General features: G+C 41.8%; 1 protein-coding gene across 2 annotated transcripts in view; it reads left to right on the forward strand.

The window, feature by feature from the left end:
- The first annotated feature begins 3,259 nt into the window (after positions 1-3,259).
- Positions 3,260-15,865, forward strand: part of FAM174A (family with sequence similarity 174 member A) — a 33,662-nt gene continuing 21,056 nt past the window's right edge. The window contains exon 1 of one of the 2 annotated variants that reach the window (XM_038403155.2): positions 3,260-3,688. In XM_038403155.2, the coding sequence (XP_038259083.1) occupies positions 3,423-3,688 (266 nt within the window). In that variant the 5' untranslated portion in view covers positions 3,260-3,422. The remainder of the gene's footprint in view (positions 3,689-15,865) is intronic. The other variant, XM_043514826.1, reaches the window with a different exon arrangement.

Below are 15,865 nucleotides of genomic sequence, written 5' to 3' on the forward strand. Positions count from 1 at the left end.
GGCTCCTCGTTGTCTGAAGCATCCTCAGGAAGAGTTATCTGGGTGAGATGAGCTTTTTTCTATGGCCCATTGTGAGAGCAGAGAGTCCTTGATGGCCTATCGATACACAGCTGTTTAATCTTGATGTAATTGTGTCACCCAGGAACAAAACACAGGTTTAAGATACAAGCACAAGGCCAATATTCATAACGTCAGATACAAAGATGATGCGTGTAAAACAGGATAACAGTACTTAGCAAATAAGGTTTCCATTGACACTTTACATGACACACTTTGTATAAGATTTATGGTAATTGTATAAAAGTGGTAACTGCAGTGATACAAATGGTCACCTTTCTTGTACACAGGGTCCAAGATTAGAGGTGATCAAAAATCAAAATTTACATCCTGTAGGAAATTCCAATATTCCTACATTTGTGTACATCTTAAAACCAGGACATAATGCTGAAATATTAATTTGGGTGGAATTAAAAGTTTCAAAAAATTTCAGTGATGCACTGCAGTCACGGATACCCATGATGCACTATGGCAGTTCTGTCAGAGGGAGACCATAATGCATCTGCAATGCATGGGAGATGTAGTATGGCAAGGGAGTCCAGACAATAGGGGAAAATGAGTCCATGAGGCACCTGAACTACAACTCCGGTGAGCTGCCACAGCAATTCAGGCAGACAGTTTAATGTCTTATGGCTTATCTTAAGTGATCACTCTCCTTACAGTGTGTATGATAAACCCATTGTTTCATGTTCTCTGTGTGTGTGTATATAAATCTCTCCTCTGTTTTTTCCACCAAATGCATCCGATGAAGTGAGCTGTAGCTCACGAAAGCTTATGCTCTAATAAATTTGTTAGTCTCTAAGGTGCCACAAGTACTCCTTTTCTTTTTGCGAATACAGACTAACACGGCTGCTACTCTGAAACCTGTAAATGAGACTGATTCATGAAATCTGTGGCTGTTGGGGAAAAAAAGTAGAGCGTATATGGGAACCCTACTAATAGAGGTTGTGAATATTTCTTTTGAAGAGGGGAATCTACGGTCCATCAGAAAGTACTCAATAGTTTTGTCAGGACTCAAAGAACTATTACTCATTGCCTAATTTCTCATTTCTGAAAAGTTAGTTCTACCTTCACTTCTTGACTGCAAATATCTTGGATAGAGAGGCTGGAAATTTTCCATCAGTGTTTTTTCAATAGAAAATGGCACTCTCGCAAAATCAAAATTGTAATTGCTGTATTGAGGTCTGTTTTTTTCCAAAAGAACTGAAAAAACTGCACTTCTTGAGTTAGCTGGTAGGATTTGGGAGATTGGGATAAAAGAAGTCACTGGAACCAGCTTGTTTTTGCAATACTGCTGTACCTTTTGCAACGGGCATTTAAGGTCATTAGGATTTGATACATTACTTTTTATTCAGATAGTAGAATTCAGAAGATTGAGATTAAAACCTGGCATGATCCAGCATGAGCTAGGTACCAGCTGGTAATTTTTCCAATGCTATTGGACCAAAATGTGTCAGAGGTATGGATGCTAGGCATCTGGTCAGTGGCATCCGGTCAAGATTGCCAGGTGTCTGGTTGGTGGCACAGTAGGACTAAGGCAGGCTCCCTGCCTGTCCTAGCTCCACATGGCTCCCGGAAGCAGCCAGCATGTCTGGTTCCTAGGTGCAGGGGTGGGCACAGGGGCTCCGCATGCTGCCCCCACCCTGAGTACTGACTCCACAGCTCCCAATGGGAGCTGCGGGAGTGGCACCTGCAGGCGTGCGCAGCACACAGATCTCCCTGGCCCCTCTGCCTAGGAGCTGATATGCTGGCTGCTTCCAGGAGCCACATGAGGTAAACGTCACTCAGCTGGAGCCTGCACCCGGAACCCCCTCCCACACCTCAACCTCCTGTCCCAGGTCAGAACCACCTCCCACACCCTAACTCCCTCCCAGAGCCTGTACCCCAATACCCTGCCCCATCCCTGAGCCCTCTCCCACACCCAAACTCTCTCCTGAAACCTACACCCCAACCCTCTGCCCCAGCCCCGAGTTCCCTCCTGGACCAAAACTGCCTCCCAGAGCCTGCACCCCACACCCTTCCCATGCCCCAACTCCCTGCCCCAGCCCTGAGCCGCCTCCTGCACCCCAAACCTCTCATCCTCAGGCCCCACCCCAGAGCCCACACCCCCTCCCACATCCCAACCCCCTGCCCTAGCCCAGAGCTCCCTCCTGCACCCCTCATTTCTGGCTCCACCCCAGAGCTCACACCCCCAGCAGGAGCCTTCACCCTATCCTGTTCCCCAATCCCCTGCCAGGAGCCCCTCTAGCACCTTGAACCCCTCATTTCTAGCCTCAGCCTGGAATCCACCCTCCCCCAAACCAGAGCCCTCACCCCCTCTAACACCCCAACCCCCTGCCCCAGCCCAGTGAAAGTGAGTGAGGGTGGGGGAGAATGAGCGATGGAAGGAGGAGGGATGGTGTGAGCAGGGGCGGATCCTCGGAGAAAAGGCGGGGCCTCAGGAAAGGGGCCGGGCAGGGCAAGATTGTTAGGTTTTATGCAATTAGAAAATTGGCAAACCCACCCTATTCACAGGGCACATTTTTCTCTGGAAGCAGGAAGATATTTATGATGAACTAGAAACAGCTATAATTGTGTTGTTTCGATTCTTTACAATGTGGGGGTTAGGGCCAAAAATTACCAAGAGCCAGCTTGCTCTAGGTGCAGGATCTATTTCATGCACGGTCATCCACTCAAAGTCTGGAATGCTTTGGGCGCAGTAGGAAGGGCGGATACACGTGGTCCCTGTTCCTGCCAGGAGCCCTGGAGGTGAGAGACAAAAACCTGAATGGATCCAGATCTGGGCTGCAACAGCGCTCGTGCTTTGGGAAGCCACGGGCTACGAGCGGGCTTGTAGTTGCACTAGGAACAGCGAGGCTTGTTCCCGAGGTGGTGGATGGTGCAACTGGAGGAGGAGGTGAGAGCCAAAGACAGCCAGGCAGGATCCAGGTTCCTCCGGCTCTTGCCTTATCCCGGAGCACAGGGTCGGGGGTGGGTCACCGTATTGCAGCCCCCTTTTTGCTCACACTCTCGTCCCTGCGTCCGCACAGTCCGGCATGGCGCCTGACTCCCGCCTGCGGTCAGCCGCTACCCAGCGCGACAGCCAGCAACCCGCAGCAACCGGCCTTACCCAAGGCCCCGCGCGCGCGCCCTCAGCCGCGAGCTGCAATCGCGCATGCGCCGAGCCCAGTTTCGGCCTGGGCCGCCGCGCCTCGGTCACCTGATAGCAACAGCGGCGGCTGGGGAGCGTCCATGGCTGCGGCGGCCCGGCCGGACTCGGAGCCGTGATGACAATTTCCGCTTCCTCTGCCGCGGCTGCAGGGCCCGGCCGCGCCTAGGCCCGGCGCCTTCCGTGGGAGGCCGGTGCCGGGCAGGGAGGGGGCGCGATGCCGCCGCCGCTGCGCGAGCTCCTGGCCGGGCTGCTGCTGGGAGCGCTGTGCGTGGAGGCTGCCGCGGCGATCAGCGAGACCCGCTCGGCGCTCCCGCAAGGCGGCACCCCCGGGGAGGCGACGCGGAGCAGCAATGGCAGCAGCAGCAGCCTGGCCGTGTCCGCCCCGCCCGAGCGCAACCAGCCCATGACCCAGCGCGCCCTGGCGGTGCTCGTGGTGGCCAGCGCCGCCCTCATCGTCTACTTCGTGATCCGGACCGTGCGGTGAGGGGCCAGGCGGGCGGGGGGTGTAACTGAGCCCTGTCGGGTTCTGGGCCTGGCCGGGCGCCGGGGTCCGAGCTTCCCCGACAGCGACCCGCCTCCGGACCCGGCTGCGAGGGTTTCTCGCTGCACACGCCGGGGGTTGCTCATGAGCGCTCAGGTGAGGGGTTATGGAGCCAAACACGGCGTGCCCAGCACACCCGTCCCGGGGGCATCCCGCGCTGCACGTGCTCTGCAGGAGAAACTGCACTGGCATTAGCCTTGCACTCCCATGTGCCCACCACCTTCGGTTCCGTAGCTGTTTTGGCTTCTTATTGATGGCAGATACTTTGAGCAGCGCTTTCTAGGGAGGAACAGTCCTTTGCCATCTGCCTTGGATTGAATGTCACAGGTCCAGTACCAATCTAATACGTTGACAGCTTAGTTATAAAAAGAAAAGGAGGACTTGTGGCACCTTAGAGACTAACAAATTTATTTGAGCATAAGCTTTCGTAAGCTACAGCTCACTTCATTGGATGCATCCGATGAAGTGAGCTGTCACTCACGAAAGCTTATGCTCAAATAAATTTGTTAGTCTCTAAGGTGCCACAAATACTCCTTTTCTTTTTGCGAATACAGACTAACAGGGCTGCTACTCTGAAACCAGCATAGTTATACATGCCTAAAAATAAATACAATTTCAGATGTTAATCCCCAAGCACGGGTGTCACATTTTACACCCATTCAGATTCTTGCTGTAAGAATACTTGTTGTTTTGACTACGTTAACCCCTCTCCTTGCTCCTCTGTACATGTCTACTCAAGCATGTGTCTACTTGTCTTCACTTTTAATGTCCCTGTGTAGAAACATTGATTTAAAAGTCCTCTATGGCTTATTCTTGACTTGCCTTTTGAGACTTGGGGCTGGTCTAAGCTACTGCTTAAATCAATATAACTTACATCACTCAGGGATGTGAAAAAGACAAATTACAGCAACCTAAGCACTAGCCACCCTGGCACTATATCAGCAGGAGATGCTCTCCTGCTGACATAGGTTCCCCCTCTCACGGAGGTGGAGTAATTGTGCCAAGGGGAGAGCGCTCTCCCATTGGCATAGTGTCTTCACCAAACACGCTACAGTGGCGCAGCTGCATTGTTGCAGCTGCAGCATGGATTTGATTTAAAATCATGATTTAAATCACTTGTCAGGAAGACTCGATTTAATCATGGATTTCTATATAAAAGTGCATTCTTGTTGGTTGTTATAACCTTAATACATATTCTTCATAACTCAGAGATAGATGTATAGTTTGTACCTTCTAAAAATGAAACCTACATTTTTAAACAGTGATTTATTTTGAAAACTTTTCAGATTATATTTACAGCTATATCAGAAAATGAATGATTGTTTGGTTATTTCATTTACCAAAGGTAATTGAAGCAGCTGTTTATGAAGTCATTGGGAGGTGAGCTATCTCCAACAGGTTAATCATTAATATTTGTAGGATTTTCTTGCCATGCTGTATTAGGAGGAAAACATCACCAGACAGACATTTAAATTGTTTTATTTAACTAAAACAACAAAGGTTATGTATTCTAGAATTCTTTCTTCAGCGGCAAACATATTATTTTAACAAAACAAGCATATATATCCTTCTGTCATAAATATAAAGGGAAGGGTAAACACCTTTAAATCCCTCCTGGCCAGAGGAAAAAACCCTTTCACCTGTAAAGGGTTAAGAAGCTAAGAAAACCTCGCTGGCACCTGACCAAAATGACCAATGAGGAGACAAGATACTTTCAAAGTTGGTGGGGGGCAACAAAGGGTTCTGTCTGCCTGTGTTGCTTTTGCTGGGACCAGAGCAGGAATGCAGGTCAGAACTCCTGTAAAACGTCAGTAAGCAATGTAGTTAGATTCTGTTTTGTTTAAATGGCTGATCAAACAAGTTGTGCTGAATGGAACGGATATTCCTGTTTTTGTGTCTTTTTGTAACTTAAGGTTTTGCCTAGAGGGATTCTCTGTGTTTTGAATCTGATGACCCTGTAAGATATTTACTATCCTGATTTTCCAGAGTTGATTTTGATTTTTTTTCTTTAATTAAAATTCTTCTTTTAAGAACCTGATTGCTTTTTCCTTGTTCTTAAGATCCAAGGGTTTGGGTCTGTGTTCACCTATGCAAATTGGTGAGGATTTTTATCAAGCCTTCCCCAGAAAAGGGGGTGTAGGGTTTGGGGGGATATGGGGAGAAAGACATTTCCAAGCGAGGTCTTTCCCTGTTATGTTTGTTAGAGGCTTGGTGGTGGCAGCAATAAGGTCCAGGGACAAAATGTAAAATAATTTGTACCTTGGGGAAGTTTTAACCTAAACTGGTAAAAATAAGCTAAGGGGGTTTTTCATGCAGGTCCCCACATCTGTACCCTAGAGTTCAGAGTGGGGAAGGAACCTTGACTCTTTCGTTTCTCACATTTATCTCCAGACTTCTCCTTGTCCAGATCTATTTCGCCCCCAACAATCTTCTATTCCTTGAACTTTTTGAAACTTGCACTTTTAGAGAGAGGTAAGGGATTAACTTTGTGTGCACAAATTTGCAGAGGGACAGTAGGGTTGAGGTCTGTTGTTTCTCATCTCTAGATATTATTTATTTAAAAACATTTTTGCTGTTAATAAGCATATTACCTCTGGATAGACAAATCCACAATTTGAGAACTGCAAAACTAAGCATCTCTGATGGTATCTTCTAGACTGAGCACTGAGTCCTATTGGGTAGATAGACAGATTAACCTAAATAATCTATACGGAAGCCCCTGGAACCCATAAGATTGGGTCCCTATTCCATGAACTACTGGAATTCATTTACAAAACTTTTCTTAAACATTACATGATGTTTCATATTATTCGAATATATAATCCCTATTCCATGATGAGATATCTTTGAGTTATAATGTATCTTAATTAAAACTATCTTTAGATAAGTTTTTTCCTCAAAGCATTTTATCAAAAAAAAATTATGGATTTTTATCCACTCTGTGCAGCTGCACCGATGTAGCGCTGTAGTGTAGACTTGCCTTTGTATGCCAATAACGCTGCTCTTCATTGCTAACTCGTCATTATTTTTCAGATTCTTTTTACATTAAATTAAAGATGATCTGTATCATAAAACCAGACACGGTAGTTAACCATTGGAACAATTTACCAAGGATTGTATTAGATTCTCTATCATTGGCAGTTTTTAAATCAAGATTGGATTTTTTTTTTTTTCTGAAAGATGTGCTATAGTTCAAATAGGAATTATTTTAGGGAAGCACTATGGCCTGTGTTTGGTAGGAGATAATCACAGAGATCCCTTCTGACTTTAGAATCTATTAATCTAAATCAGAAAAATGACCAAGTTTAGTGCTGGAACAACACCTTTTTTGTGAGTTCAGCATATTTATTTAAAAGAGGGTTACCAGTTTTTGTTCAAGATAACGTGTGCATATGAGACAGAGATACATAAATACAATCTGATAAGTTTAATAGGTTCCAAAGCTGGAAAGGGTCATTGTGATCATCTAGTCTTACCTCCTGTATAGCACAGGCAATAGAACTTCCCCCAGATTATTGCTAGAGTGTACCTTTTACACAAACATCCAATCTTGATTTTAAAATTGCCAGTGATGAAGAATCCACCACTCTTGGGAAATTGTTCCAGTTGTTAATTACTTTCACAGTTAAAAATGTAAGCCGTATTTCCAGTCTGAATTTGTCTAGCTTCAACTTCCAGCCATTGGATCATGTTATGTCAAGGGTCGGCAACCTTTCAGAGTTGGTATTTCGAGTCTTCATTTATCCACTCTAATTTAAGGTTTTGCGTGCCAGTAATGCATTTTAAGGTTTTTAGAAGGTCTCTCTCTAAGTCTATATTATATAACTAAACTATTGTTGTATGTAAAGTAAATGAGGTTTTTAAAATGTTTAAGAAGCTTCATTTAAAATTACATTAAAATTCAGATCTTTTCAGCTTAGTGTGATCCTTGCCCTTGCTTTTCCTTGCTGAGTTTTCCAGTGTTTGGCACGTATTTGGATACTTCAAACTGCACACAGGCTTCTGAGTGATCAGTTGTTAACCAGCTCAGAGAGGGACAGGACAGATTTCATGTGTGAAAATACTTGTTCACGCAGGAATGTGGATCCAAATTGCAAACGCATCTTCTGAAAGCATTGCAAATGCAATTTTCTTCAAACAGTTAAATTTCACTGTCAGGGACATCAGCAGGTCAGAATAGAGGCCCCATGAGCTCTCTTGGTAGCTTCAAGTGCACTCTGCAGATCTCCAAACTTTGCTGTCCACAATTCTGAGTTTTTAACTGAGTGAACTGCATTTTGAAATCTTCAACATCCATCCACTAAAATATAGACAAATCCAAATCGCTTTCATTGAACTTTTCAGGCTTAACTAGAAAAGAAAGCATTGGGCCAAAGTGCTGGAAATCTTGAAATCTGTCAGAAGATTCTGATTCCGATTCTTGCATGTACATTCCAATCTCATTAACTCTGATAGTGCAACGTGTTGATAGCTCTTTTATGTGTTAGAAGTAGCGGAAAGTCAAAGTTTGAATATTCTAAGGAAAAAACTGCTAGTTTTACTACAAATGCCTTCCAGGCTTCATAAAGATAACTGTTTGTCCTGCACCCTGGAGACAGAGGTGGAGTTTGTTTAGGTGAGTGGTGATGTCGGTTAGAAACATGAGCTTACACAGCCACTTGTCAGCATCCAGTTCAGAGTAGTTTTGTCCTTTTTCCGACAAAAAGGCCTTGATTGCATCAAAACAGTTTTATTAAAGCGCATCAAAACCGTGCCACGACTTAGCCACCGAATGTTGCTGTGAAGTAAAATGTCGTTATAAGCACTGTCCATCTCTTCTAGCAGTGCTTGAAACTGTGAGTCAAAGCAGATCGAGCAACAGGGAAATTCACAATTTGCACCACTGTATTAATCACATTATTAAGCTCTGAATTAGAAATTTTAGCACACAAGTTTTCTTGATGGATGATACAGTGAAATGTGACTGTCGGGCAGCCAATTTGATCTCCAAGTAACTACACAAACCCCTTCTGTTTTCCGACCATGGCAGGAGCACCATCTGTTGTCACACACAATATTTTTCTGATGTCAACTCCTCGTTCTTCAAAATGGCTTACAAAACTTTCCATTATATCTTCCCCCTTTGTTGCACCATGCAGGGGTTTTAGGCAACGAAGTTCCTCTTAGATTTCATTGGAAGTACAATATCTTGCAACAACTGTCAAATGTGGAACATCTATATATCCACATTCTCATCAACTGCAACGCTCAAAACTGCTGTGTCTTTTAATGTAGTCGTCTGCTTTTCGTTAATGTTTTCTGCCATTTCGCTTACATGTCTCTCAACTGGTCTGGCAGAGACTAGCAGTTCTTTTATTCTAGATACGATCGTATCTTTAATTGGCAAATCATTGAACAAAACCTCAGAACTGCTGAGAAAAACTTCTTTTATATACTCCCCATCTGTAAACGGCTTTCCGTTTTTTGCAATGCCTTGTGCAGTCTTGTAACTTCTTTCTGTGGCTTGATTTTTACTTACACTTAAGCATTTAAAAACACTGCTTTGCTTCTCATATCCTGCTACTGCCTTTTTAATTCAGTCTTGTCTGCTTCATCAAGAAAGGTTTTCCTGTGCTTCGTTTCAAAATGTCGAACACTTGATGTGTGACAAACAACACTTTCACAACAGAAAGCACAAACAGCCCGGTCCTTCTTTTGAATAAATCCAAATGTCTCTGTCTAAGAAGGCTGAAATAAACGGACATCTAACTTTGCTTCCTTAGGAGCTGACATTTTGTCAAATGTACCCCTCAACTCACAAGCGGGGGGAGCGGAGAAATTGCGACAGACGGCACGTACAACGTCAAATGCAGTACGCTGTTCCACGTGGCGTGATAGTGATGTAAGCAGCAAATCGGGACTTAAAAATATCCCAGTGGAACAATTTTTAAGGTTCTTGCCCCTGTCTGCACCCCTCACAATCCCAGGGGGCGGCTGCAGAGCCCTGGGCCGAGGCCAGGAGCAGGGCCCTGGGCCGAGGCTAGGACCCCAGGCTGGCAGCGGAGCCCCCCGGACCGGTGGCCAGGACCCAGGGCCAGCAGTGGGCTGAGCGGTGCCGGCGGCCGGGACCCAGGCAGTGTGAGTGCCACTGAAAATCAGCTTGCGTGTCGCCTTTGGCACACGTGCCATAGGTTGCCTACCCCTGTGTTGTAACTTTCTCTGCTAGACTGAAGAACCCATAATTAAATATTTATTTCAATTTAATGCCTTTGGTTTGTCTTATGTCACCAAAGAGTGAGTCTTGCATAGATGATCCAATGCAGAGCTGCATTGTGGGATTTGCAGTCTTTAACTTGCTAAATGTCTCTTAAAGATTCAACATGTACCCCAAGTTGATTCACTTTTGTGATAGACTGATCATTGTTCATTAAAAGATGTAAGCTTCAAAGTTAATATTTGAGCCCTTCAGCAGTATGCTAACCAGTATATTACATTATATAACATCTGTTCTAAAAAGGAATATTATTGCTTTTTGGTAAGATCCAGAATACTCAGGTACATTCAGATGAGTGACCTAATTGCTTAAGTAGTCCTAAAACTTTCTTTCAACTGTAGTCTGGCACAATTGGCATTTTGCATCTTGGACTGTTTTCTCTGACATTAGTTTTCCCTATCCGCTCTTTTTGATATCCTGGAGTCCATGCTGATTTTCCTCTCATTAATAAAATAGTAATGTTAGCAAGCATATATGCTTGCATATTTTTCACGTATGCACTTATCACTTGTTTTGAAAGCTTGGAGATGCATGAAAATGAAAGCACTATATAGTGTGAAACTTTCTTTTTAAATCCAGTTACGTTTATATATTTGCAGAAATATTACAGGGATGGTTATTGTTTTGTTTTGGGGGAGATGCATATTTTCATGCACCAAGTACCATCAAGCTTCAGATGTGATTCTTTAAGGGAACCTGTCAATTTTAAATTGACTTCACTCTGAAAGTTTCTTATCTACTCTATTACAAGTAATTCTTGTTATTGGGGTATTTAGTGCAATGGATTAGGTAAACCACATGTCTTGAAAGGTATGTTTGGGTGGGTATTAATCATCATAGCGTGGTGATGTCTGCAAGTTTTGCATCTGTTGTTCTGGTACTGCTTTGAGTTTGTGTGTCTTGGTCTGTGGGAAACTTGCTTCTTTTAATGAATATGCTGAAGTTGGGGGGTGTTTGGAGACCAGAAGAGGGAGTTTGGGAAAGATTCTTTCAAGATGTGGCCGCTGTCAAGCACAGATTATAATTGTTTAATGATATCCCATATGGTTTCCAGCATAGGGTGTTTGATAACTAGTGGTGTGCAATTGCAGTTTTTTCCCTTAATGAAGCAGTTCTTTTGATACAGGTACCGATACAGCTGCGCCATGCAGTACATTAGGTGAAGATGCTCTATGCCGACAGGAGAGAGAACTCTCCCGTCGGCATAAAAAACCCACCTCTGCAAGCAGCATAAGTGATGTTGGCAGAAGAAGCTCTCTCACAAATGCTTATGTCAGTTTAATTTATGTTGCTCAGAAGGGTGGAATATTCACACCCTAAGTGACAAATTTTGCCAACACAAACTGTAGTGTAGACATAGCCTAAAACTCATTGACTCAAAGACACTGGTTTTATGGCTTAGTTAGAACAATCTATAACCCACTAACCCTCCTTTGCCCTAGAACTGCAAAGATGTTAACTGCCCACTTCAGCTTGTATGGTCTTTTATAACATGTTAATTCCTTATACTAAACAATCTGTTCCACCCTGTATTAGCTGCGACACTGAGTAGCTTTTTAGACCTGAAGAAGAGTTCTGTGTAAACCCAAAAGCTTGTCTCTTTCACCAGCAGAATGTGGCATGTCTGAGTTAGTGACAACTCAAGATTGTTGAAAAATAGTCTCCGATTGGAATTATTTGATCAATGATTATCAGAGATTAGTACAGCACTATATAGAATACAGAATGAAAAGATGCATTACCACTCTGTTGTCAGATCTAAGGTATGTCTGTCTCCTTCACTGTATCTGGAGGGATGTGCAGTTTCATTCCCCAACTAATTTCTCATACCAGTGTAGTTCATTTCTATACACTCTCGGTTTACCTGATTTATATGTGAAGGCATAATTATTTACAGCTGAGAGGACCAACAATTCTTCAAGATAGTATCTCTGTGGGTCCTTCTTATCCCATGATCATTCTTCTGTGTTGATTCCCCAACAGAAAACATCTGCTGTAACAATCATCTCTTATTAGTTTCCCAAGCCTTTATATATGCTTATGTAAGGCTATATTTTAACAACGGGGAGAGGGTTTCCTAGAATATCTGGACTTTTATAGACCTGAAGATGCCATGAATTATTAAATACTGCCTAACGCATAAAATTCCTGAATAGGGTTACTTGTTGGTCAGTGTTCTGGGCCTTAGAATTCAACTTAGTCTCTTTTAATATTATAAAGATTCTGAAGAATAGTTGATAGATAAATGAATCAAATATACGGAAAGAAAGGACTAGAAGGATTAATATTTACTAATAGAAAAGGAGTACTTGTGGCACCTTGGAGACTAACGAATTTATTTGAGCATAAGCTTTCGTGAGCTACAGCTCACTTCATTGGATGCATCCAGTGAAGTGAGCTGTAGCTCACGAAAGCTTATGCATCCAATGAAGTGCATCCAATGAAGTGAGCTGTAGCTCACGAAAGCTTATGCTCAGATAAATTTTTTAGTCTCTAAGGTAACACCAGTACTCCTTTTCTTTTTGTGAATACAGACTAACATGGCTGCTACTCTGGAATCTATTTATTAATAGATAGTAGCACGAAATAGGTCCAATAAAAGGTCATACCTCTCCCACCTTGCCTCTAATATCCTTGTACCAACCAGCAAGTCATGTATTTTAAATAAATCCTTCTTCCATAAGAGAAAAAACGAAAGTGCAAAACTGGTTTTCGACAACCCAGAAGATCAGAATGGTGCCTTTAAACCACATACATACACTTCTGTTGAGCTTGGTGTAAAATCAGTCATTGAAAAAGGCAATATACAATTTTTCCAACCTCTTCTTGAGCTGTCTGTATAGCTATCTGTCTTCACCTATCTGTATAGGTTCTTATAATAGTGCCCCTCATCATAGCACCTTGAATGATGCACGTGGACAATTCATGTATTGTATCCAACTGAAAAATAACTTCAAAAAGCAGAGGCTTTATAAGTGGAAACAAAGTTAGATTATAAAATAGATGTTCACTGTCCTAATGTGGGTAAAAGTTTCTTAATGTTATGCACTGCATGTTCTGTCTCATATGAATAAAACTGCCATAAAAACTTCATATGAATAGTTTCATATTGCAGCCTCACTTTTTAATGCTGAATTTAAGAAACCTTCTTTCATCACTTCTTGTAAACTGCTTCTGGTAAACAAATTTCTAAACCAACATCTTGCAGATCATGTTGTAGAATAAATGCACAAGCTAGCAAAGATGAAGGGTTTTCAAGGTCAAATGTACATGTATAGCATGAAAACTACATAACATTGGCGCTCCTGGCAGAATAGATGGCTCTTGGAGTGTAGAGGATATAAGTGATTTCATGTCAATGTTGCAGGTTTAAATTTGACCTACTTTGGTAGTGACTGAAAGTCATTATCTTCTGAAGTATGATTGGCTGGCCTACAGCATATGAAATAAAGGTCAAATTCGTGGTAAATATTGGTCCATTTCCGGTTCCCTTAGTGAAAAGGACTGACCAATTACCTTTCACTCCTAGAGAATCTTTCATGACAGGAGCTAGCCATTGTATTGGTGCCCGTATTGTCATTGCCCATAATTCAAGAACTTTAGCCTCCATTATAGTCAATTTTGCACCCGTCATGATCAAGGACATTCACTTTTAAACAAGATTTTTAAGAAGCAAATGTACACAATTAAGTGTTATCAATTCATCAGATGGAGGAATGTGCAGATCAATTTCTAAGGAATGAAGATCTGTTTCCAAGGAAATCTCCACTTGCAAAACTGAACCAATAGAAACTGTTGCCATGATTTTTTTTTATTATTAAATAAACCTTCCCCTGCAGTTCTTGCGCCAAAATTAAAAAAAAAATGTACGACTACACTGAGAACCTCCAAGCTAAAGACTGGAATCTGACTGGGCTAGTTTCATTTTTTTTTTTTTTAAGATTAGAAAAATTCAAAAGTAAACAGCATGAACAGTGGAAAGAAAATTATATTTTAAAGATTCTATCTTTAGTTATCCAAGACTCCTGCTTTTAGTAAAAATAATCTCTTTTCTGAAGAATATCACTCTTTATCCATGGATATTTAGAGGGATAGTGTTAGATTGATATCTGGAAATTTGCCAGACTATTACGGTGGTTAATATATCACTCAGAGCAAATTAAACAAATATAGATTGATAGATTTACAGGGCCTAATATTACAAGCCCTTACTTATGAGAGTAACCTCATTGAGCTGAATAGGATTATTTCATGTGAATAAGGGCAATTTGTGGATTAGGCTCCAGTGCTGTAAACAGACACATGCTTAACCTTGTGCATAATCCATCTGATTTTGTTAGTTAAGTTTGTGTGTGTTTCAGGGTGAATAAAAATCAATGTCTTTTATTTATTTATTTAAATAGGATTTTATTTTATTTTTTATAAAGTGCTTTTTGAGGAAAAAACCTAAAATACATTATAGCTGAAAGATATCTCATCATGGAATAGGGATTATAAATTTGAATAGTATGAGACATCATATAATGTTTAAGAAAAGTTTTGTAAATGAGTTCCAGTAGTTCATGGATTAGGGACCCAATCTTATGGGGTTCCAGAGGCTTCCATATAGATTATTTAGGTTAATCTTTCTATCCACCTAATAGGACTCAGTGCTCAGTCTAGAAGATACCATCAGAGATGCTTAGTTTTGCAGTTCTCAAATTGTGGATTTGTCTCTCCAGAAGTAATATGCTTGTTAACAGCAAAAACGTTTTAAAATAAATAATATCTAGAGGTGAGGAGAAATAACAGACCTCAACCCTACTGTCCCTCTGCAAATTTGTGTACCCAGAGTCAATCCCTTACCTCCTCTCTAAAAGTGCAACGTTTCAAGAAGTTCAAGGAATAGAAGATTGTTGTGGGCAGAATAGATCTGGACAAAGAGAAGAAGTCTGGAGATAAATGTGAGAAGGGAGGGACAGGCAGTAGAAACCAAAATGAAACTGTTTGAGCAGCATATTCCAGAAGTCTTGAAGTCTTTCTGAGTGTAGCCTTAATTGATTTGAGATCTACCAAACCATTCTCTCACAAAATGGAAAACCTATAATGGCAGCAGGCCGTAAAAGAGACCGCCCAGTTTGGGAATAAGAACCATTCAAGAAATATGTTTGCTGCTGATGCTTTAAAGAAAGTCACACCGGTGAACTGGTGGAAGTCACTTAAGCACTGGGATTCAGAGACTGTTGAAGTGATGATCTCACTTTTAACAGCAGTAGCTTCTTCTGCTGGTGCATAAAGAATATTTTCTTCCTTTGGACTAATTCATTCCAAATTGAGAAATCGTTTGGGACCTTAAAAAGCAGGAAAGCTTGTTTTTCTTTTCTAGATTATGAACAAACAGGAAAGTGGAGGTGAAGATGACTGAGTTAGCTGCAGAAGCCAGTATTTTAAGTTTCTTATATTGACCTGGCTGACGTAGATTTAATTTTTTTTTTAATATTTCATTTAACTATTGTAGTTAAAAACAATTTTAACAAAATCAAACCTGATTTTAAAAAACTTGAATTTAACTAAATTAAAAAATGTATATGCTTGTTTTGTTAAAATGTTATATGTTTGCGGTTGAAAAAAAAAATCCAGAATATGTAACGTTGTTGTTGTTTTAAAAAAATTTAAATATCTGTCTGGTGATGTTCTCCTCCTAATACAGCATGGCAAGAAAATCCTCCCAAATATTAATGATTAACCTGTTTACTTGGAAATAGTTCCCTCCCAATGACTTCATAAATATCTGCTTCAATTACCTTTGGTAAATGAAATAATCAGACAATTATTTATTTTCTGATTTAGCTGTAAAACTAATCTGAGAAGTTTTCAGAATAAA

This window comes from Dermochelys coriacea, chromosome 5 (assembly GCF_009764565.3).
Source record: "Dermochelys coriacea isolate rDerCor1 chromosome 5, rDerCor1.pri.v4, whole genome shotgun sequence".
Classification (NCBI taxonomy): Eukaryota; Metazoa; Chordata; order Testudines; family Dermochelyidae; genus Dermochelys; species Dermochelys coriacea.